At 46.6% G+C, this 25393-nt stretch overlaps 1 protein-coding gene across 1 annotated transcript; it reads right to left on the reverse strand.

The window, feature by feature from the left end:
* Positions 1-2797: 2797 nt before the first annotated feature.
* LOC133967018 (SH3 domain-binding protein 4) lies at positions 2798-22019 on the reverse strand. The gene is made up of 5 exons (XM_062402183.1): positions 21842-22019; positions 12792-12984; positions 10180-12542; positions 4594-4782; positions 2798-4290 (listed from the first exon to the last, which is right to left on the reverse strand). Exons 2-5 carry the CDS (start codon positions 12913-12915, stop codon positions 4066-4068), a joined length of 2901 nt encoding a protein of 966 aa, XP_062258167.1. The 5' UTR covers positions 12916-12984; positions 21842-22019; the 3' UTR covers positions 2798-4065.
* Between the last annotated feature and the right edge of the window lie 3374 nt (positions 22020-25393).

The following is a 25393-nucleotide window of genomic DNA, read 5'->3' on the forward strand; positions in this document are numbered from 1 at the left end:
TAAAGGGACATATTATATGTTAATATGGCTCCTTGGGGTCTTAATGAAATGTCTGTAACATGTTTTGGTCAAAATATCACAAGGATCATTTAAAACAGCCCTCCTCAGATTAGGAGCCTGGTTAGCGTTAGCTCGCTCGTCCAAGGCCATGTAGCGAGACTCCCTACATGGGCATGGTGTGACTATGACGTTTATGTTGGTCTAATCCCATTGGACGCACTCTAGCGTATCGTTTCTGAAATAGAGGAACCACAACAAATCACGGGAGTTGTTTTTGGGACGGTCGACATGACAGATACCTAATTAACGTGTAGAAGCACTACATAAATGGAATTTTCATAATATGTCCCTTTAATTAAACAAGCTGCAAAACGTGATCATTACAATAATAATCATTATTTACTGGTGGGAAGGACCAACAGATGTCTGTAATTCTGAGGAACCACCAGTCGAGTGTCTGATTGAAGATGGAGAAGAGCTGTTCCTGTTTCTCTGCAGCTCTGAACTTTGATTTCCTGCTTCACACCCACTCACCACAGAAGGCTGCATTTAGAATCAGCTTCATGGAAACACTTCTCTCAGTGAGGAGAGAGGAAGTCAGAGAGGTGAAGACTTCCTCCTTTAGAACAATGAGCTGTTTACACAACCACTGGATTCAACACTGGAAACATGGAAGTTTGTAACTTCTGTCTTTAACGAAGCTTCTCACATCTGATTTACAGAACCAGTATTTGACCCTGAGCCAGGTGACTGCTGTGGGGCTGGTGGAGCAGGACAACGGGCCGTCACCATGTTGAATGAGCGGCCTCCAGAGTCTCCTCTTTCTTCAGATTATCCTGGATTCCAAGCTGCTCGGGGAGCCCGGCCCCCGGGGGGGGCTGCAGGCTGGGATCTGAAGCATGTCAGCCACAACTCCGCCGGAGGGAAGTCCACTGCTCCTTTCTTCTCCTCCATTAATCTGTGGATTTAATTAAGGTGCTCTCGCCCCGACGGCACAGAGAGCGAGGGAGCGAGGGGAGAAAACCAGTTAACAGATAAATCTTGTTTAGAAGTCCTCCCAATCACCAAAGTACAGAAGCAGGTCTCCAGCCCCTGCCCCCCACTGCAGACCTGTAACTGGCCCCATAGATTTAGGACTGGTCCTGTCTCACAGGACACAGACTTCTGAATGTTTGGCTTCGGGTGTTTTCTACAACTTTTTGTGTTGTGTTGTAATCTGATAAAACATTCAAACACAACAAACTGACTTCCTGTTCAGATCAGACTTTCCTCTCAGTCTCAGATGCGTTCGGACAGAAAGTCGCACAATATTTCAGACGTGCACTGAAGTCCGAGTAGTCTCAGTGATCCTTGTTAGCTTGTTAGTGAAATGAAACGAGCAGCGACGCCATTTTGTGTCTTTGTTTCACACTGAATCAACAACTGACAGATTTAAAAAGCAGGAATAATCATAAATAACTCGAAACTAATGAAGCCTTCAACACAACTCTGTATTACACAGCCCTACGGAGTGTGTGCTAATGCTAATGCTAACACCTGTATGATCTATTCATGTTTCCTGGTGTTTACCTCTCAGTAGCTCTTAAACATGTGTGTGGCGGCCATCTTAACTCGAGGTGGAAGGTAAACCCTTGTGTGTGTCCTGTTGTGTTCATGTGAGTCCAGATGTGTTGAAATGTATATAAACAGCTTGTGTTTATGTGTTTACAGCATTTAATCAACACAGAAAGATTGAATGTGTTCGGTTTTATGAAGTATTATAAGTTATAACCATTACTCTATAGATGCTGCTCAGAAGTTCCTGTTTCCAGAGTTACATCGATGTTACAACTTTGTGTTCATATTCTCGTGCATCATCATCATCATCAGACGCAGGATCCATATTTCAATATATTTGTTATAACTGTGGCTAAATGATGAAAGTCTTGTTCTATGGGAATTGTTCGCCATTTTGTTCCTCTCCGTCCTGAAGGAGGCGCTACAGTAAACACTGCTGTCTCAGAACTGCTTTATATTTATTTATCATATTGTATTATTATCACTTTATTTTAAACGTCACGTGTTTGACTTTATTGTTTATTGTCATATTACAGCTGCTCTATATTTCTTCATCTCATGTGAACACGACCTTGTTCATCGAGGTCGTCTCCTGGTCACATTGCATCTGGACTGATTCTTATATTTACTTTTCCTGCTTTGCTGTGAAAACTCTGTTAACAACACCTGTGAAAAACCCCACAATGAATTTTAAACTTATTCATATTTTTAGTCAAAATGTTGAAAGACTGTGTAAATGTAGAAATGAACTCAGTTTGTGTTATGATGACGACAGGTTGTGTGTTGCACCTGCTCTCTCTCCTCTCGTCTCTCCACCACCAGCACGATGCATGATGGGACGGTGCTCAGTGACACTGCTTCTCACAATGCATTGTGGGAAACAAGGAGTGCACTATAAAGGGTGAACTTACTATATAATGATCGGTGAGAATTGTTTTCTAAATTTAAAGCTAAAGATTGTTAACGACAGCTCCTCATTTATCATATAAGATCTTAAATAAAAAACTTTTGATTGGTCATTAATTACCCATCATGCTTGTGTTCCATAGTAAATCTGTGACCTCTGCTGCTCAGAGACACAGTCGAACATGGACTTGACGCAGTTTGATGCCGTACCACGTTTCCGCTGCACACACTCACAGATGATGTGTTTTCAGACCCGTCTGCTCCAGAGAAGAAAGAGACTGAGACTCTGTGTCGGAGCTTTAACACTGAAATCATCACGGCAGCTACAACATGGTGTGTAGAAATATTTACATTTTATTTAGAGTCTTTTCCACAAAGGTTTTCAAACCACCACTGGCTCTTTGTACCTCGTTCTACAGGAAGCAGCACGGACCTGAACCAGAAGCTTCGACACACAGTGAAGTCACAACAGATCTCAACAGGAAACAGACGGCACTGAGGGTTCAGGTACAACTGGAAATAATCATTTTAATAGATCAGAAACAATATTCAGCAGATGAAGTGAGATCTCAACTCAGGGTCCGCGGACTCACTTTGCCACAGATGAGGTGAGGAGATCTGCTGAGTCACTGTGGATCTACTGAGCGCTCGGACCACTTTCCTATTCGGAGACTTCCTGAGACACTGAACCAGAGACAGTTCAACAGGCACCTGGACGCAGCTCTCAGGTCCAGACCCAGCGACCTGAGACCAAATCCTCTTTCTGCAGGTTCCAGTCCACAAAGAGCTGAACTCTGTTATTGAGACAGTTCTTATTAAACAGACGACTCCGGCTGCTGAGGGAGAATCTGATCTCCAGTGAGGAGGTGGATCCTTGAGTTGAGATCTTTGTTTACAAAGTCAGTTTTTCACAAAATGTTAAAATTACGTTTTCAGATTCCTGGTTGGGATGATTTGAAGATTTTCTATTTCTCATGATGTGAAATAAAAAAGCTGTGATTTCTCATGTTAGAGAATCTGGAACCAGAGATGATTCATCATAATCAAAATCTGAGGTTGACTCACTTTCTCTAACAGAACTGAATGGAAGTGATTTCTCAGCGCAGGTGGGCACTTTGACTAAAGGTGGATGTTTTATAAATGATCCTGATAGACTGACGGGGATCCGACCACAGAGAGAGAACCTGAAGACGAGGAGAAGAGCTCACTTCCCTCTTTGATGAATAAATAAATAGAAGAGATTTGACACATGTGACCACGATATCTAAAAGAGTCTTTTCTGGAAAAAGAGTCTTTTCTTGGCGTTCGATCCACAGCTACAGACCAAAGGGTTCAAAGTGTTGCTTTAAAAAATGCTGTGTCGCAATAAGAGTATAAAAATACAGAGCTATGCACGACAGGAACTATTAAAAGAGTCTTTGTGAATTCAGTGAGGTCCACACGGCGGCGTGTCGCGTGGCGGAGACGTGGGTCATTGACGCCCCCCCCCCCCCCCGGGCACGAGGAGCTGAAGGCAGCGCTGCAGGACCCTCACGTCTCTAGCGACAGCAGCAGTGGCGTTCAAGCTGGTGAGCAGCGTTTGACACTGCGAGGGACCGGAGCTCAGATGGCGCAGTCCTCCTGAGCGTCAGGGCTGAAGGCGGAGCTCCGCAGGGCGTCCAGGCAGTTGACCAGGATGAGCGTGCCCGTCAGGTGCTTCCAGCGTTTGGTGATGGGGTTCTTCATCTTGTCCAGGCCCAAGTGCAGCTCCTGGATCACGTCCCTGTAGCTGTCGCCGATCTGAGCCGCCCACGTGACCAGGAAGTCGTAGGCCGGCTTCCACATGGCCTGAGGACAGAGAGAGAGAGGTCACATGACGGACTTCAACAACATCAACCAAACTTAAATCAGTCAAACAGTTAAATATCTGCAGGTTCATTTTTACAATCCTCAATATTTGTATAATTCTTTTAATCTTATTTTAAACTGGATTCATGCCCTTTGACCTTGTTTTAATGTTTCTAAACACACAACTTAAAGTGTGGCTCAAACATTGTATTCACACGTCTGAGGAAACTTGTGTGTCTGTGTGTTGCTCCTGTGATTTGACTTCCTCCCCTTGTTCATACGTAGTAACTGACTCCTGCACACCTCACTGTCCACCACCCCGTTCTTGTCCCGGTGCGGCGCCTCGTAAGCGTCCATCTGCTGACGTGAAACCTTAGCCAGCTTCTCGGCCACCTCCCTCCAGCGCCCGGCCAGCTCCACGGCCGTGGTCAGGAGAACAAAGTCCATGACGAGTCGAGCCACGAGACCCTGACAGTCCATCTTCAACAGAGCCTGGGGAGAAGAGAGCAGAGTTCAGCCTGAGGTGACGGAGCCAGGTGGAGCTTCAGATTCAGGAGACATGAGTTCAAAACCATCATAAGACCTGAGGTTTGATTTGATCACAAACTCACTCACTCAAACTCAGACATCTTCTCTGTGAGTGTGAATCAAGAGTCAGAAGCTGAAGTCACACAAGTGACCAACAAACATCTCCAGGTCTCAAACATCTCCAGGTCTCAAACATCTCCAGGTCTCAAACATCTCCAGGTCTCAAACATCTCCAGGTCTCAAACATCTCCAGGTCTCAAACATCTCCAGGTCTCAAACATCTCCAGGTCTCAAACATCTCCAGGTCTCAAACATCTCCAGGTCTCAAACATCTCCAGGTCTCAAACATCTCCAGGTCTCAAACATCGCTCTTGATCCGCTGTTATTTTCCACCGTTTCCAATCCCTCTGCAAATCTCAGCTTTGTGCATTTTTCAGATGCTTTCTGGTGGAAACAGAAATAAGAACCTCGTGCTGCTTCGACAGAATTCACGTCACTTCTGAAGTGACGGCAGGAAAATACTTGCTGACCAAACAGAGCAGAAGACGAAGGAGACGAGACGCAGCCAGAACGCGACTCGACGGGATGGAAGCTGAGGGCATCAGAGGCGTCAGGTGAGGAACAGCAGGGGGCGCCAGAGAGCGCGTCACCATGAATAAAATGTCGGACCCGTTCGGACACGTGAACATCGTCTCCGTGCTCAGACTGTGATGTGCAGCTCTACATGAAGATACATGTTCCTCCTGTTTGTTTGGGATCAACTGCCTGGACAGGAGCCCCACTACCCATCAGCCCCTCTGTCTCCACCAGGTCCGACCCGACTGACTCTGAGAGACTCTGAGAAACATCTGCTGCACGTCAGAGGGGACATGATAATACTGATGTGGGACACGGACGGACATATTCAACACCACAAAGAGTTTATAAGTTCAAAGATCCAAACTCAACAAAGTGGTCCATGTCGCATTAGAACAACACATGCGTGCACACACACACATACACACACATTCACACACACACACACACACACAGGCACACAGAGTGAAGGTGAATTTAAATCTCTTCAGTCTCACGTGTAGGAATGTGTGGAGCTACAGGATATGAAGGGGGGGAGGAGGGGGGGAGGGGGTGGGGTGAGGAGGATGGTTGAGGATGGGGAGGGGGGGGGCTGAGGAATGCAGATGTCATGCTCCAGCAGCCTCTCTCACTCTGAGAAGAGACCAGAGGACCAATCAGACGCCTGCTGATGCCACATGACCGTCGTCGGTTCACTTTAGACAAACTCAGTGACATGAGCTGCTTCCTCACCTGATAAGAGCCACAGGAAGTCCGCGACACAACCCCTGACCTCACTTCCTGTCTGGGTCGGACAGGAGAGCTTCTGGGTAACAATGTGTTGTGTTTTTGTAGGACAGGGTGAAGTGGGACTGACAGTGTCAAACAAACATCTTGACACAAGATAAACATGAACAGGGCGTCTTCATGGTTACAACACAACCTAAATATAAACAGACGCACAACGCTCCATCTCCCCATGCAAGGCATGATGGGAAAAATGTCCCCGAAAGGAAAACGGCTCTGCACTCTCTCTTCTTGGCTCGTCTCCCTGGTTGGAAACTTTCTGGCTGCTGTAAATCTCAGTTGTAAAGTTTTATCTGAAGTTAAACTAATAATTACACAACAGCAGAAGACTCTGAACGCACAACAACAAAACTCTGTGACAGGGATTTAAAGCTGTGCTGGGTTTTTCCAAAAGGTCAGCTGGTCTATGTCGAAGTGTGTGTGTGTGTGTGTGTGTGTGTGTGTGTGGGTGTGTGTGTGTGTGTGTGTGTGTGTGTCCTCCCCCGCTGCATAAATCATCTGCTTCTCAAAATGTGGGGAAAATTCTTGTCGACATAATTTCAGAGATAACGTGGATGTGGGAGCGAAAAAGGGTTTAAATCATATCTCACAAGCACAAACGCTCACACACACACACACACACACACACACAAACACGCACACACACACACACACTGAACCCTGTGTGTGACCAGCAGAGGTTTCTGATAAATGATGTTATTTCTGTCATCCTGCCTCTAATTTTCCTCTCAGCCACAGAACTGACTCTCAATCTCCTCTTTATTAATTTTCTATCCCATCTTCATTTTCCATCCCACTTCCTCCAGCTCCCCCACTCGCAGCCTCTCTTCTTCATCTCAGCCGCACTCTGGCTTCACACTTTCATCCCTTTCTCTCGTGTTCAACCTCAAAGTGAAGATGGTGAAGCAGATTAGTTCAAATTAAACTTGTCCACAATGTGGAGACTTGTCTCTGACCAAAAACAACAGCACAGATTACAGAAGATCAAATAGTGTCAGAGCTTGGAGCTGATCACAGATCAGTTACAGAACAGTTCATTAACAACTTAACCATTTCATTGCACTGACACAAACACAGAGAGGGAAGTAGTTCTGTGTAAAGGTCGGATCAACATGTCCTGATCTGCATCTGTGGTTTCCCTATAATGGAGCTCATTGTATGAATCGCTCACGACAGGTTTGCTTCACACGTAACATCGACCATTTGAAAGACTTGATTCTTTCAACCAGATTCGAGTTGAACCAGAGTTTTCTGGTTCACCCTGAAGTCACAGATGTTCCTGAGCAGATAAAACCTCTGCATAAAAAACACAATCTGTAATATCACTATAATTAAATGATCTATCTACATAATATTGAAACCTGACTTATTACCCCAGATATTAACTCTCTTACATCTTAATTAACTGACTCAGAAACTAAAATATAAAGCAGATTCAAAAACGAGGCCAAACCTCCGGGGAGCGATCTGTGGATTCTTCCAGAAGCAGCGCTGCCACACCCAGCGGCGGGAGGACAAGAGGAAGTGAGGGGAAGAAAGAGGAAGGAAGTCTGGGATTGTGGGAAAAAAATATTGTGCACAAAAAGGGGAAAAGCTTGTAGCTAATGGCCCAAAATGAGGCTCAGCAGAGTCCTCACCAGAAATAGGATGTTGTTGTTATTCCCAGACTGATCTCAAAGCAGTGATTCAGGACTGAGCCAGAGCTCTGAAACCAGTATCCACTTAAAACACCGACAGACAAAGGTTCCACCTCTGTGATCTCAGGCCTCAGGACTTTATGGAATCTGCTCCAGCTGCAGCAGAGGAGGAGGAGGATGAGGAGGAGGAGGAGGAGGTTTTCCCTGGAGCTTTCTCCTCAGTCAAACCAGAAGAACTCACACCGAACTACAGGAGTGTGGATAAATGACACAACTATAAAGTGGTTCACGAGTTTGGGCGGGTTGCTGCGGTACGAGCATCGAACCGGATCGTTGTACCAGCTGATCTACGCATGAACCTGTGGCCACGAGCTCTGGATAGTGACGCAGAGCACGAACACAAGCAGAGTCGAGTTTGAATATGAAAACATTTTTATCTTATAGATAAGTTTCCTTTCTTTTATCTCCGTGTTTTGGTCTCCTCCACCTCGTCGGTTGTGTAGCAGAGATCACCTGTGACTCGGACTCAGGTCAGGCATGAGCACGTGTGTGGGTCTGAATCAAGGAGGATTGTGGGAAGTGGAGGTCGTCTGGAGGCGCCTGCAGGTCGACGCCTGAAGCTTCTGTTTCAAACTGAACAATGAAGCAGGAAACATCTGTAGACTGAGATGCAACAACACAAAGACTCACAACAAACACAACCTGGATCCTTTCATCACACACTGACGCCTGCAACACAAAGACGCACTCCAGACACATTGAGTTGTGTTGTGTGTGTTTGTTGTGTGTGTTCCTCTCTCTGATGGTGTTGTGTGTTTAAACATTTCAGTGTGTTTATATGATGGAACATATAAAGTGAAGTTGTGTGTTTTCACATATCAGTGTGTTTATATGATGGAACATATGAAACACACTGAGCTCAGTACAGGATGTTTTTATCTGTATCTCAGTTCATTTTTATCGTATTAAACTCAAACACATGAGAAACAGTTAAATGGAGAAAGTTCTACATTAGTTCTATAAATAACCGTCACAGCTGACGGACTCGTTCTCCACCAGCGCTCAGAGCCGAGTGGAGTCAGAGCCGAGTGGAGTCAGAGCCGAGTGGAGTCAGAGCCGAGTGGAGTCAGAGCCGAGTGGAGTCAGACCACGGAGCTTTGCATCTGGTTCTCTCTTCTTAAAATACTCCTCCGTCCATGTCACACCACACACATCCTGAAGAAGCTGTGACACAAGAGCAGCAGATAAGGATTTGATCTGACGCTGCTCCGAGGCCTGCACACGTGTCGACGTCCTCAGAGGACGAACCTCAGATGTTTGAACGTGGCACAAACACAACGTTTGTTTCAGCTCGACAAAGAGGCTCAGCGAGCTGCAGTTTGAGATCCTGACACGAGCAACTTAAAAACAGATCTATATTCAGAGATGAATTGTACAGCCTGACTCCCGGGACATATTTTCAGTCACCACCTTTTATTATGTTCTTTTTCATGCTTTCTATAAATGGTTCTAACTGGTGTTTACAACCTCACGTAAATTACAGAGTTCCTGCTCCGTGAAACGTCAGCTGTCGTACGTCCACGACCTCCGACCGAGACTCAGAGGGATTTATTCTGACGGAGGAACAAAGTGAAGGAGCAGCTCAGCAGAAGGGAAACCTCCAGACTGAGAGACGATCAGCAGACATCAGCCACTACAGGGATCGATTTGACTGAAGTTTTAATTTGGAATTTTAGTTTTGTGAAGTAAAAGTTAACTGATGACAAATTAGATGTTTTCAAACAAATTTGGTGATGTCTTTTTTTAGACTCACCAGTAAAAACTGGATTAATGTCATTATCTGCCTTTAACGTGTTAACAAATCCTCTGAATCCGACTTCACACAGACTTCCTACTCGGAGTAAAGTGTGTTTAACGTCCAGTTCGGATTCAGAAGTTTGTGTTCAGCCCATAAACTGTAAATAACGACGTGTCTCCACTTCCTCCTACTTTCCAGACAAGAATAATGTCTCAGCTCTAGAACAACTTTGAATTATCAATTTAATTAATGAAGCTGCTTCACTGCCGCCTTTGATTCATGTGCACATTGAGTCAGAGAGTTATCAGACCAGCCCGGAGTAAACAAACTGCACACTAACTCTGGAGCCCACAGAGGACGAAGTACTGGGCTGCCTACACAACAGTTATCGACTGCACTCCCTGCAGAGTCCTCCACTGGACCTCAGCCTAAAGACCAGAGCCCAGAGCAGCTGGGAGCAGATAACCAGGGAGAGGAGGAAGAGAAAGAACCTCCTTCCAGGAGGAAACAGGAGGAAACACGAGGCCAGTGCAGCAGGGGAAGGACGGCACGGCCGAGACTTACCATCAGGAGCTCCTTCTGGAAGGACTTCCTCTCTTTGCACTCTGTGTTGTTGCAGTCCTCCTTCAGCTTCTCCAGCACCGACGCCACTCGCTCAGGTTCGCTGTCCAGCTCCGCACGGCAGAAGTGTGTCAGCGGCAGGTTGACATATCCGAGTGCGTCTGCGAACGCTCGCCAGTTGCCGATATTCTCCATGAGTATAGTTCTCACAGAGGCGTAGATGTAGGTGAGGAACTTGCAGGGCTTCAGTGTTTGCTCCAGCAGTATTGCGGTGGTGAGATCTGGCCCACTGAAGTAAATGGGTTTCACTTTGCCAACCACTAACACGTTCTTTGCGTGGACGAACCCTGTTCGGCCCTGATAATATCCAATGTACCATTCTTTTGTCCACAGCTGACCCTTCAGCTTGATCTTCTCTTCACTCAACAGAGCCACAAAGTCTCCTTTCTTGTACTCCAGCAGGTACTGGTTCTTAGTTTGTCGGATCACAGTTTTGATTAATTTTCCAAACTTCACGTTGTTAATTCTCCTGTCCTGGAAAACCGGGTATTTGGTGGCAACAGCAAGAGGAGACAAAAGAATCTTTCCGACTTCCTTCTTCTTCAGGAAGCGCCGCTGCACTGACGTCTTTGGACCTGCTTTGGGTGGCGGAGTCGGCGTCTGGACACAAAACTGACCCAGGATACAATCTTGGTCGTCTTTGACCTGGATTCTTAAGGTGAAGTCAGAGACTTCTTCACTGTCGCGTGAAGCGATGATATAGACGAGCCTGCTGACTTTGCCCAGTTTGACCTGGAAGCCCCGGACCACTCTGGCCTGATCACCGGCCTTTACCTCGTAGTTGGCCATGTTGGAGTAAACGCCCACGCGGAGGTCCTGCGGTCTGGACAAGACAAACTGGTGTTTACCCCAGAGCTGCAGCGCCACGGGGGGGGCAGCCTGCGCCTGCTTCCCGGCGTCGCTCACCAACAGTGACTTTGGGGCACAATCATGACCGAACATGGCTACGACTGTTTTGAAGGACGGGTGAATATGTTTGGGGCCGTACACTCCTAAGGTGATCTTCTTTACCACATGCTCCCACACCGTGGAGTCAGGCGTCACACACTGGGACTGAGCCACAACGCACACGTACATGCTCGGCTCCAGGTTGTCGAGACACACCTGAACTGTGTCCCCGTACAGGTAGGCCTGAGGAATGGCAGAGTAAGGTCCCTCTTTACAATCGCTCCTGACGCACAAGACCTCTGTGGTCGGCCTGCTCTCCATCTTCACCACGACGGAAACCTTCATCTCCAGGGTGACGGTGGTTTTGGTCTCCATGTTGCTGAGTTTGATCTCCACCACCGGGCTGACGGTGGTGCAGCGGTCGGTGTTCAGCTCCAGCGGCGGGTCGAGCAGAGCTTTGATTGAGATCTGCTGAGTGTCCCCAGGGGCCACGTGGCCCTCGGGGATGTGGATGCTGATGTTGGTGTCTGGAAGCTGGACGGCGCCTCCTGAGCTGTCCAGGCGACAGACGATGCTGGTTTCCACCGGCTGCGTTTGGCCCCAGCCTGGGCTCTGACCCAGTGAGTCCAAGTCATGGCAGGACCTGGCCAACTTGCGGTGGGTGAGCCACGCTGTCCTGAAATCCTCCCGGCTCTGGAACTGCTCCGGCGCTGGAGCTTTGAGGCCTCCGAAGAAACCCCCAGAGACCTGAGGGGAGTCGGACTGAGCCTGCAGGACGGACAGCTCAGACAGACTGTGGGACCGCTTGCTTCGAAAGAACGGGTTGTCCCTGCGCAACGTTTGCCCGAAGCCCCCAGTGGGACTGAGTGGGTTGGAGTTAAACACACCACTGCCAAAACCAGTGATGTCAGCAGTGATGCCGGTGGAGTTGGGCACTGATGGAGCGAGTGAGTCAAACAGAAGAAGGTCCACTGACTTCTCATTACTGTTCTGATCCAGTGAACTCTGAGGGCCTCCGTTCAGGAAAGGGTTCGTAGAGGTATGAGTTGCTGCAAAAGGATTTCCATTTTGGAAGGTGGTGGGTTTCAGGATCACCCCGGACCACTCTCCCAGCAGGTTCAGTTCTTTGGCCGCCTCCTCGTTAAAATCTCCCACAGTGTCAATCATCCCACTGTCGCTGAAGGACGAGTCCCTGTAGTTGATGGGTTCCACGTAAGCAGCAGGAATGTAGCCCATCTCCGTGTTGTTGTGGGCGTACCACCACTCGGCCCCCGACGAGTCCAGGACGTAGAGGCGGTCGCCTTTAGAGAACTTCAGGGTGGTGAAGCTGGATGGGCAGTAGTCCTTTATGGCAACCACTTCCCTGGCGGCCCCGAAGGAGGCGGTGGCGTCCAGTCGTAAGGCACTGGGAGAAGGCACTGGGGACAAAAAGAATACTGTCAGGTGAGCATCTTTCTCAGGTGCAGTCACTGTGCTGCTCTAGACTCGAGTCACAGGGTCAGGTCCAGCGTTAGCTGCTACACTGAACGTTTCAATGACAGTGTTTCTTTCCTTTAATAAGTTATGAAGCTTCATATTCTGAAAGATGTCACCAGTGAGTAAAACATTAACGTGTTTTCACCCCGACTCTGTTTCTGTTTGAGGAATGTTCAGTTTCAGCCTCTGACCTTTGACCTCGTTAAGGGTAGCTTCCGAGACGCCGTCGCTGAGGTCGACCAGCGTCCCCTCGGACTTGCAGCGAGCGAGGGAAGGGTTGTTGTTGGCGGTGGCTCTGATTCGATGGGCGGCCATGTTGGAACCCGTCTGATAGGTTTCCTTTAACTGAAGAGCAGGTCGAGCGTCAACGACCTCCCATGATCTCTGAAACACACAGGAAATAAATACACAAATAAGGAAATGAAGACGTTTCCTCTCTTGTTTTCATTATTTAAAATTCTCAGGGTGAAACTCGTCAGTAGATGTTGATCTTCAGCTTTAATTCCAAATGTTTTTCAGTTTGTTGCTCAGAAGCTTTTCAACATTGACAAATCAATAAAAAACTGATCAGAACAGAAATAAACTGTGAGTGATTCAGAAACTTTCATCAGATCCTCAGAAGATTCAACAGAAACAGAATAATTAATGATTTCACGCAGAGTTTCTCAGGGTAACTTATAAACTCAGATGTTCACTGATGTCAGTTTATTTATTTACAGCAGTTTAATACATGATCACTAACTCAATAATGAAACCACAGTTTGTTTCCTTATTCACAGAAAGTGAAGCCGTTTCTAAAGTTCGTCTTTCCTGTCGTCTCCATAGAAACATATAGAAATAAGATCGTCACCAATCGAAAAGTGAGAAGCTTCAAGATTACACTGTGAGGTTGACCTTTGACCTTTTGGATGCAAAACTATATCATTAGAAACTGAAACTGTAACTGAAGTTACAGATCTCTGGTTTTTGTGAGGCCACAGTGACCTTTGACCTTTGACCACCAAATCGACTCAGTTCATCCTGAGTCCAAGGCCGCGGTGACATGAAGAGAGTAATGAACGGGTGAAGAACTGCAGAGACCAGATGTGTGTCAGTGGAGCGTTTGAGGAACATCAAGCTTTTAGTGTGAATCCATAATTCATAGAGTTTCAGTTCAGGGACGCGGCCGACACACCTGCTCCGCTGAGAACATGATTTAAATCTTTGTTCTATTTCACTTGCGATTTTATAATGTTTGGATTTCTGCCTGATTCTCATTGGTTGAAAGCTTCTTCTGCATCGAGGTTTGTTTCCAGCCACAAAACAAGAAGTGTGTGTGAAGCTCCGCCTCCTGTTGATCTTTAGGACTGTTCACTGCAGCTGAATTATTATTTCAGTGTGAGGAACCTGTAGGGTTAACGACTGTCCAGAAACCTCACTCACACACACACTGACAGACACACACAGACACAGACACAGAAACACTCGGACACAGACACACACATAGACATAGACACACACATAGACACAGACACAGACACACACAGACATAGACTCACAGACACACTCACACACACTCAGACTCTGATGACTCATATGAAGTCAGTAAATGTTTCATCAGCTGTTATTCACTTCATAGTCTCATCAGAGTTTATATCAGAACTAAAAAAAGAACAAATATCCTCTTATTATCATGTTATCATATCTCAAACTAATGTGTAGTCATGTATTTGTGTATCTTTGCTTTTCATATTGAAGAACATTGAGTCTGTTCTTGTCATGAATGAACTTGACTTCTGTCTTGTGCCTGATCCAGTCACACAACTATTTGATCTAAAATAATTAGTTTCACATTAATTCAGGCCTGTTGGACCCTGAGGGCGACTCTGCTGCTAATTCCACCGTCATGTGAACCGACTGCAACCTCCACTGCCCCACGTCTGGATCTCATCTCTCTAGGGAGGTGGGGGAGGTGGGGGAGTGGAGGGAGGAGAGGGGAGGTCAGACGTAACGCTGGGTGGTCTCCAGCAGCAGCCTGACCACCCTGGTTAACTCCCACCACAGAACAATCGAGGGTGTGGACGACAACAACACAACTGGGCCACATGTTGCCTGGTGATGACGCCTCTGCAGTTCAACCACTCGGCTGCGAGCACACGCTTCACTAACGTGTTGCGTCAAGTCACATGAAACTTTATTCCACACGTGTCATCAGGAAAAGTCGGGACTTTCCTCAGAAACCCAGCAGCACCAGTGAAGGGCTGATTCCTAGTGGACTGGTTCTGTTGAGCGATGAGGGAACAGAAATAACTTAGATCCTCCTAAGTTAGATCATAAAGAGTCTAAAGGACAGTGTGTGTTTTTAGCAGTGCTCGTGGAGACCTCTAGAGAACATGTCTCTGTTCTCTTTCATCCACCTTCAGCTTCCTTCAGGATGTGGATCATTGTTCTGAGCCACAGGTCACCTGTAGCTCCATGGTGATGCTTCAGCCTCAGAGTCATGAGTTGTGTTTGTGTGTTTTAATAGTTGGTGTGTTACCAGCTTCACTCATTGGGAACATAAGGTATAACAGTGAGAAGTTAACCCTTCTGTCTGTTTCAGTCTGGTTCGACTCATCAGCTGATCACAGGTGTTTCGTGTGATCAGCTGTGGATCAGTGAATCCACGCGTTTGACACCAGCCTCTTCCTGAGGAGCGTCCACTCACCAGGGGGACGAGGAGAGAGCAGCGAGCACGAGCGTCTCATGAAGCTCTACCTCTCAGGTCACAGGGCTGAGTGATCAAATACATTTTAAAGACTGTTCTCCCACACTGTGGAAATCGACTCACGTGCCTTGGCACGGTCACCGATCGCTGCCACCGCACAGCCCAGACAGGAAATGAGAGCAGAGGTTGGCGAAGGGCAGACGTGATTATAATTCAATATTCATAACTTTGGTTTGTGGGAGTCAGATCAGTTTGAAGGAGCAGCAGAGCCTCCTCGCCTGCAGGAGGGAGCCGTCAGAGGTCGAACAGGTCTGACAGCAGATCACCTCGGCCCCGCCCACAGAGGCTGCTCCCAGGTTTATTGGTGAATCTGGAGCTTGTTCAGTTTTTGGGGGAAATAACTCAGGGTTTTATTGCTTTGTAAATAGACTGTGAAGATGTGTTTGATGTGTTTGGTGGTTTCAAACAGCAGCAGGATCAATTAGTCAGGATTTGAACCATTTACAGGTTTGGAAATATGAAGGAAAATCTGTAGGTTCATCTGAATCTTTAATGTCAGGAGCTTCACATTCATATCATCATCTCATTTAAATATTTAACTGACTTCAGCCTCGTCACATTTCCCCAAAACTCAATCCTGGAATTTTAAATAATGATCTGTAGGTTTGATCCTTTTCTGCACATTGAGCAGCAACGGATTTAGATTTGATTTTCATAATCTATTCATGAGTAATTCACAGAATCTTCGCTTGAAAAGGTGAAAATGTTTCCGTCTCCTGGGGGCTCGGGCCGCGTGGCGTGTTGGGATGATCCCCCCTGAGCAGGAAGTGGCTGAGGAGGAAATGCCTTCGTGATGAGAGGCAGTCAGATCTGAGAGAACTCTCCCGCCTGCCACATTTCCTTCAACACATTGTTCTCATCTGCTCGCTCATGGTCCAGAAGGACGTTCCAGACTCAACACCATGAAGATACTGACAACGACAGAGGAGACAGAGGAACTGACGGAGCTCACCCTGAACTCTCCCTCAGAAACGATATTTCACATTTAATGTACAGACGCCACCTCCTCACAGGAAGTGATCAAACTTACAGAATAATATAAAAACTGGATTAAGTGAGTCCGACGTCTGCTGTAAATAAAGATGGATGCCATGACAGCTCAAGGAAGTGAAGCCATAACACGTGCCGGACGTGAAACTGGAAGAAAACAAATCATTGTTCATGTCTGATAATGATTCAGTTCAAGATGTCAGCGTTTGTATCCAGGATGTTTTGGATTCATTTCTAGATAGAAGGAGGAATGTGGAGTCTTTGCCAATAACACACTAGCAGACAAATATTTAGTAAAACTCTAAATATTGATCCAAACTGCCTGAGTAGTTTAATATATCTACAGCTGGAGTTCTGTTAACAACATAAACACAACAAAGAAACAGGTTTAAAGTATACAAACACTCTGCACGTGTGTTTAAAGCTGAGACAACAACACAATACAGACACACAAACTATTCTAAAACCACACAAACTGTCAATCACGACATCAGAGGAAGACATCAACAAAACAAAAGTTTGCTTATTTTCTCAAATGATTTTAATCTCTAAAAAGAAGCAGTTAAAAAAAACACCCTTCTATATTTACTGTGAAAGTTCAAACAGGAGATAATTCTGAGTTTACTGAACCCAGTGAACTGAAGTCAGACTCCTCCCTCTCAGTCAGACTCCTCCCTCTCATTCAGACTCCTCCCTCTCAGTCAGACTCCTCCCTCTCGCCCAGACTCCTCCCTCTCGTCCAGACTCCTCCCTCTCATTCAGACACCTCCTTCTCCTTCAGTCTCCTCCCTCTCATGCAGACTCCTCCCTCTCATTCAGACTCCTCCCTCTCATCCAGACTCCTCCCTCTCATCCAGACTCCTCCCTCTCGTCCAGACTCCTCCCTCTCATTCAGACACCTCCTTCTCCTTCAGTCTCCTCCCTCTCATCCAGACTCCTCCCTCTCGTCCAGACTCCTCCCTCTCATTCAGACACCTCCTTCTCCTTCAGTCTCCTCCCTCTCATCCAGACTCCTCCCTCTCGCTCAGACTCCTCCCTCTCGCTCAGCAGCAGCCCTTGAACCGGCTCGTCAGATGAGCCGTGAGCTCAGGCAGCAGCAGCCGAACCAGAGATGAACACAAACAGACTCACACTGAGTCAACAGAGCTGCAGCCTCGAGCGTGAGGACACAAAGCTGCAGTGACGTCCTGAGGGGGCGGAGCCACGCAGCTCAGGGCTGTCACAGCTTCTGTCGCTTCTTCTTCTGAAGCTGAACTCAGTCACATCACACAGCCGACTGTCACCACTCTGGAGTTTCACTGGAGTCTGATGCTCACATGTCCAGTTGTCCAGACACTGTGCAGAACACTGTGATGTCACAGCGAAGTTGACCTTTGACCTGTTCGTCAATGTAAATGTTCCTTATCTTCACGGTTCTTATGATTTGGAGAAAATGGAACGTTCAGTATTGAGTTTGTTTCTGTAGCTTCTCTCTGAGGCTCGAGACAAACGGACTGAACCAGAAGAGGAGTTCTGGATCCGGATCAAACTGAACCTGGTTCTGTTGCTTTGCAGTGAAAACACTTTGTTGGAGAGTTTGGACTTTTGGACCAATCACAGGAAGTAGAGACAGAATAAAACAAGAGAAGAGAAGAAGAAGCAACACAGGGGGTTATCATAATATGCTCGGGGGGGGGTTGAGTGTGAAAACACTCGTCAGTCACTGGTACATGTTTACTAATGTTTACTAATGTTTACTAATGTTTACTAATGTCTACGCTGCAGTTGTACAGTGGCAGCACCGGGTCAGTGGGTTGGTTCTGTGCAGCCTCCATTCAGCCCGTTACTCCACAATATAAACACCAAGGTGGAGCGGCTGCAGGGATAGAGTGAGGAGGAATGTGAGGAATGCTGAGCTCCAGATGAAATCATGCATTATTCAGGACAAGGGGAGAAAGAAAAACTCTAAAGGTATCAGACTCTGACGACAAAGAGAAGGTCAGAGGTCACGTTCAAGTGTCACTCCGAGCGTTTATCAGGGAATTTATTGGACTGGTTCAGTTGTTACCAGTCATGTCACGAAGCTGAAAACAATGACTTTACACAAACACACACACAAACGCACACACACACACACACACACACACTCTCACCCCTATCCCCCAACCTCATCACCACCCACATTCTTGACACACACACACACACACACACACACACACACACATGCCTACAGAAACCCAGTCAGGATCTGGTCATGTGATCTGATTCTTGAATCGAATGTTGATTGAAGGAGATTCAGACGATGCAGTAAATCAGACTCACACGTTGTGGTTGAATTCCAACACATCGACTTGATTGACTGGATGTTGACTTCAGGAGACACCTCCTTGGAGGACTCGTCTGTGTCTGACGTGGACAGACTACAGGACCAAACTGAGATGAGACTTCTCACCCTCACAGATCCCAGGATTCATTGCACTTCAGTGACAAACCGTTCGGAGGTCGTCTGATGTTTGAGTTTCAGGCTTCGACTCAAAAGCTAAAGAACACAAAGACACAAGCGCCTTTGAAACTCTCGTGGAGTCTCGAGCTCTGTTGTTCGCCCGACACCTGATTTCAGTTGTGCGTTGGCCTCCGGTGACTCACAGGTTAGTGTGGAGCCTCACAGCTAACGTGCTCAACCTGCTGCTAGTTAAGATCATGTGGTGTAACCCTGACGTGGAGGTAAACATTATATATTACACTAACTGATAGAAAGTGTGTGTGTGTGTGTGAACACTCCAGCTGATGCCATGCATCAGGGAGGGGGAGGGGGGGTGTTAGGATGACTCACCCCTGATATAAACACATGACTTCAGTCCCTGACAAGTAAAGCTGTCGCGGGGGGGTGGCCCTGTGCTCGAGGTGGAGGGGGGGGGGGGCACCAGCTGGCAGTCACAGTGTTGTAATCAGCTGGAACCGAACTGCAGCGACACCGGGGGGGGGCTTATCTGGGATCACATGCATTCATTCAAACAATGAAGCTCATTCAGAACCACAGACCTGGGCCCTCGACCCGGAGCCACGCAGCACAGACCGACACTATGTCCACAACAGACTCATACGCAACAGGTGGAATTCTGGGTAATTTCTCACAGTCCAGCAGGTACGAATTCAGCAGCTTAATAAGAAGTAAATATGATTTGAGTCTTTATGAAGTAAGATAATAATCTTCATTTATCAGGATCGCTAAATAATGATAATCAAATTATTACTTTAAATTTAACTTTCAACTTTCAAGATTTATTCACATTGTTTACATCCTGATTGTTTGATTTGACTGATGATTCAGAACAATTCTCCAAACTGTGAATACCAGACAGAATATCACTTTATACTGGTGAGATTCTGGTCCTGAGACTTTCCCAGAGCAGGCTGATGGGACTGAACCAGTTAACATGGAATGTGTGAGAGCAGCAGGTTAGAGCAGAGGAAGAGGAAGAGGAAGAGGAAGAGGTAGAGGAGGAAGAGGCAGAGGAAGAGGCAGAGGAGGAGGCAGAGGAAGAGGAAGAGGAAGAGGAAGAGGCAGAGGAAGAGGAAGAAGAGGAAGAGGAAGAGGAAGAGGAAGAGGAAGAGGCAGAGGCAGAGGAGGAGGAAGATGAGGAAGAAGAAGAAGAGGAAGTCAGGAGGTCTAAGCACGCTTACAACTTCTCTGTCCACGACCACTGAAGGTTCATCAGAGTTTCTGGTTCCATCAGAACTTTGTAAATCCAGCTCCAGCTCTGGGCCATGTTGGAGAATAAGAACCTGACGAGGAGCTCAGTGAAGCATCGTGATGACGCCACCGCAGGGAGAAGGTTTATCTGGATTTATTAAGATAAAACGCTAATAATCACTGACACATTCTTAGAATTAGCAATGAAGCAAAGAGAACATTCGTCTGTAACCAGTCTGTGCACGTCACAGTTTTATCAAAGATAGTTTGTGAGAGAGGAAGCTCCACTCTGTACAAACTCTCTACAAACACAAACAGTGAAACGTCCTTCTCTTGATGTCGTGAGCCACGAAGCTGGACATCATGAAGATCGTCAGCTGCATCAGCTCAACCTGACTTTAACGGTTCTACACTATAATGTAACACATAAGCACCGAGATGAATATGTTGCCTCAGAACTATTCAAACAGCGAACAGCGAGAAACAGAAGTTCGACTACAGCGACAGACACGAGGTGAAATCACACAACGGAGCAGAAAGATGTGTGACTGAATAATAAGCGTGTTTCCTACTTCAGTATCATATTGATATATAATATTATGATAACGCTGACTCCAGATTCAGGATCACATCCTTTGGAGGACTCCTCTGTTTGCAAGGCCGAGCTGTGAAACCGTGCTCTGGTCTACAGATTATATTCATTAACGTTACCATAGTAGCTAACGTCATCGCTAGCTAATGTCATCGCTAGCTACTTTTAGCCGCTGCACTTTATGCAGCTTGGTCTTAGTTAGCTCGTTAGCTTCTTCAGAAGGATCCATCCATTGGTCACATGCAGTGTTGCCACAGCTACTTTGAAAAAGTAACTCAGTTACATTTCACAGATTACTTGATTTTAAAAGTAACTAAGTTGGATTACAAGTTACTTTATTAGTTACATTCAGCAGCTGCCATCAACACCCCCGCTGCCTCAACATAATAATGACAACCGGTTTTGCCAACGCTCACTTTGTGTATTTACATGTGTATTTTGAAGCTCTGTATTTAGGCCTCGTCATAGTAAACATAGTTTCCACCTCCTGCAGCTGGTTCATGAGAACTGAGTCTAAAAGCAGCCTGAAGTAATTAATCCTTTATTACAAACTGTATCAGATCAAAGACATGTTCCTTGGATCTCCTGACAGAAGAACAATGAGACAGAACATGAATTCAGAACACAGAAACTGAGTTTGTATTAAAACGCTGCTGATGGTTGAAACTTCAAGTTGAAGTAACAGGTCGACACATTCCAGATGTTCTTCCTCCTTCCAGCAGCTGATGAGGATTCTCTCTGAAGTTAATGTTTAATGTGCCCCCCCCCCCCAGGGGAGCCTCTGCTGCGGCTGCACGGCCCCGGAGCTCCGGTCAACTTCAACCGGGTTAGAAAAACAAACCGAGACAACCCGGACCAGACCCGAGACAACCCGATCCCGAGAAAACCGGGGCCCAACCCGAGACAACCCGATCCCGACCCGAAACAACCCGGACCAGACCCGAAACAACCCGATCCCGACCCGAAACAACCCGGACCAGACCCGAGACAACCGGAGACAACCCGTGCTGTCGACTAACCGTGTGTGTATCTCTGTGTGTGTGTGTCTGTGTGTGTGTGTGTGTGTGTCTGTGTGTGTGTGTGTGTGTCTGTGTGTGTGTGTGTGTGTGTGTGTGTGTGTGTGTGTGTGTGTCTGTGTGCGTGTGTGTGTGTGTGTGTGCGTGTGTCAGTTGTGTGTGTGTGTGTTCGTGTGAAAAGTTCTGTCTCACTGGAGGATGTGCAGCGGGAGCTCGGATCCTACCTGACCGACAGACCCTCTTGTTCAGCCCGGGGAGGAAGCGACAGACGCCGCGGAGCAGAGCGAGCAGTTCCCGTCGAGCTCCGGGAGAGAGAGTGAGTCCAGCGAGGCTCCTGGAGGAGAGCAGCCGAGAGGAGGCTGATGTCACCGGGAACAGGGAGGAGCCTCCCCGGGACACAGCTCCATGAGGACGTGACATCACTGCTCCGCCACACGTTTACATACACGGATATATATACATGTACATGTACTTTATATACACATGTTACATATGTACATGTACTTTATATATATGTTCATGTGCTTTATATACACATGTTACATATGTACATGTACTTTATATATATGTACATGTGCTTTACATAGCTGCAGTGCTGTAGTGTATAGGTATAGTTTATAGTATATATTTGTAGTATATGGATGTAGTTTGTTAAATATGTATATAGTATATATTGTATTGTATATATATGCATGTTATATGTATATATTATACAGATATAGGAATTCATTTTTGATATAGGGTTGGGGTCGGGGGGTATAATTTACATTTTGACAGAATCCTCAGAACGTTCTGGATCTACTGAGTTTCTGTAAACTGCAGCTTCAGGGTCGTCAGGGAACAAGAAGATGAAACTTGAGATGAGGGTCAGCTGCTTGTCACAGGAACGTTCAGACCCAGCCACGGTACAAACATGGCGGTGAACCAGCGGCGGGTTGGCTCATGACTCAGCTGCAGGTCGGAGACGTCTCTCCAGCTTCATGAGACGGACAGGAGACAAAGGGGGGGGGGGAACTCAGAGCAGCTACTGACACAGATCCTCAATACGGATTCATTTCATATTTAAATGTTACTTCTTTAAATTAACTTTATGATAATAATGGGCACCATTCATTTATATTCTGATATACCAGTTATGGTTGATCATTTGTTTCTGAAACGTCTGAAAAGATTCTAGGATCACGGTCCCGTGGACTTTTATCTCAACCAGTTTGTGCAGTCACATTCAATTAATGAATAAATAAGTTCATTTCGACCTTTGACCTCTGACATGTCATCAGTTCATCTTTGAGTCAAAGTGAAAACTGGTCAAATTGGAAGAAATCACCAAAGACAAATTAAAGATCACGTTCAAGAGGCCATGTTATGTGAGGCCACTGTGACCTTTGACCCAAATTCTAATCAGTTAATCTGAGTCTTAGTGAACATTTGAAATAATTCTCTCACGTTTTCCTGAAGAACACGTTCACGAGGTTAAAGAGGGTTTGTGATGTCATTGCTTCTGAGACATGGTGTTGATGGATGAGCTGAGGACGTCTCAGCCACTGGGCGTGTCCAGCGGGCTGCACATTACATGATTGGCTGCCGTACGTGTCCGTCATGAACCGACCGGCCTGTGATGTCTTCAGGTTACAAGTCGTAGCAACATTTAGAAAATGTTAAAGTTATCCAGACAAACCTGGAGGAGAGATTTCATTTGAGACTCGTGATGAAACATTTAATGATTTGAAGACAGATTTATTCATGTTCACTCAGATAAAAGACACAAGACACATGTATTGATCCCAAACACATGCACAGACACACTCAAGCAATTGAGGGAAATTTGACTTCTGCTTTTGACCCATCTGGTGCAGGACACACAGAGCAGTGAGCAACCATGTACGGCGCCCGGGGAGCAGATGTTGGGGGAGTAAGGTGCCTTGCTCAGGGGCACTAGACCGTGGGGTGGGGAGAATCCTCTTGGATTTTTGGACAGATCAAAGTGTTGTCCATCCAGATTAGTTTTATGTTTTTACTCCGTGGAGTCGAACCAAAGACCTTCCAGTCTGATGTCTTCCCAATTTTCTGCCCATAGTCCAAGTTTTTCTGCCACTAGTCCACCGCCTCTCCCCGCCTGTTTCTGTTTCTTCTTCTTTAACATTGGTTGATGTGTACGTCAGGTTTTTCTTTCGCTCGAGCTCCTGAAGTTCGTCTCCGTTAAAGTTTTGAGTCTTTTGCACTTTGCTCTCCGTGCTGCAGCTGTGGTCTGACTTCCTGCTGAGTCTGAAGGTGAACTCACAGAATAATCATTTATTTCTGACCTGCTGAAACTCTAAAGAGGATATTATATCTCATCTGTCCAGCAGTCTGTTGTCATTGATTCTGTTAATAATGGAATGTAGCGGATGTCAGCAGGTGAGCAGTGAGCGAGTTTTGGTGAAAGAGAAGAAGAAGCTGTGACAACATCAAAGATCTTAAATCCTCCCTCGACCTCCAGCTTCTCCTCAGGTTCCTTTACTCTTTCCCAGATGTGCACGTGTTGTTTCACTCTCACACACACAAACACACTAACTCACGTTTGCTGTGACTTATTAAACATTCAATCCTCCACCGAGTGATTGATATTCTCTCCTGCACCTGAAAGACGAGCACACGTTTCTCTTGCTTGCCGTCTCCTTCCAGTCGCCATCTTTCAGGGTGGCAGCACAGTAACACGGAGGAGGAGGAGGAGGAGGAGGAGGAGGAGGAGGAGGAGGAGGAGGAGGAGGAGGAGGAGGAGGAGGAGGAGGAGGAGGCTTCATTATTTTATAGAGAGCACAATGAACTCCTTAACCCACAAACATCCAGATCACCTCCTGTTTACTTCAGCCTGGAGCAGCCGTACGTTCAGACACTGTCAGATGTGATCACCGGCTCCTCCTCCCTGATGCTGAGATATAGAAATATTATAAATGAATTCACATTGTTAGTCTGCAGGAGCGAGAGCAGAGATTCAGAGAGAATCTGTTACTCCTGGAGGAAACAAACACATCATCCGTGGATGAGAAACATGCTTCACATTTTCATTTCATCCACTTTACTGCACAATTTACATGAACCAGTGAGAGACCCATTCAATCTGCTGTTCTCTGCATCTCATCTCCGACTGGAGCAGGAAGATCATAAATATTTGATGAAAGAGGAAAATGAAAATCCACTGTTTGAGTTGGAGAATAAAACTGACGAGCGATTAATGCATTTGAATGTCTCACTGTCTGTCCCGTGTCACCAACACGTCACCTGTTCCCATCATGCATTTCAGTCAAACCTCAATCTGCTCTGGAATGAAACGCCTCAACGGTTCTGGAGAATCGTTCAGTCTCAGCTGTCAATCACAACCTCTCAAGCACCCAGCAGGTGATTTGTTGGAGAACTGATGATTCTGCATCATCTCTGAGAGTCGTCTGTGGTCTTTGAAAACATCCATATAGATTTAACCATCCTGGACAGACAGCTCGATTTATCATAAACTCATTAAATATCACTTTTGTTGTTTGCATCCGTCCCCTCAACAATCTAGTCCCTGACGTCCACCAACCAACTGTGAGGCTCCTCCTTTATCTCACCTCTGTGTCTGAGCCTCGGATCTAATGGGGAGGACCAGCGACCGCCTGCTGCTCATTAATCTGCTGGATGGGACTGAGTGTCTCATCGTGGACGCTCCGTGTCCCCGCTCTTTCTTCCGGCTGATGGCGGCGTGACTAATCCCATCACCGAGTTGCCGCACTGCTCCACACTGGGGATCGGAATAATTG

This window comes from Platichthys flesus, chromosome 13 (assembly GCF_949316205.1).
Source record: "Platichthys flesus chromosome 13, fPlaFle2.1, whole genome shotgun sequence".
In the NCBI taxonomy this organism is placed as follows: Eukaryota; Metazoa; Chordata; class Actinopteri; order Pleuronectiformes; family Pleuronectidae; genus Platichthys; species Platichthys flesus.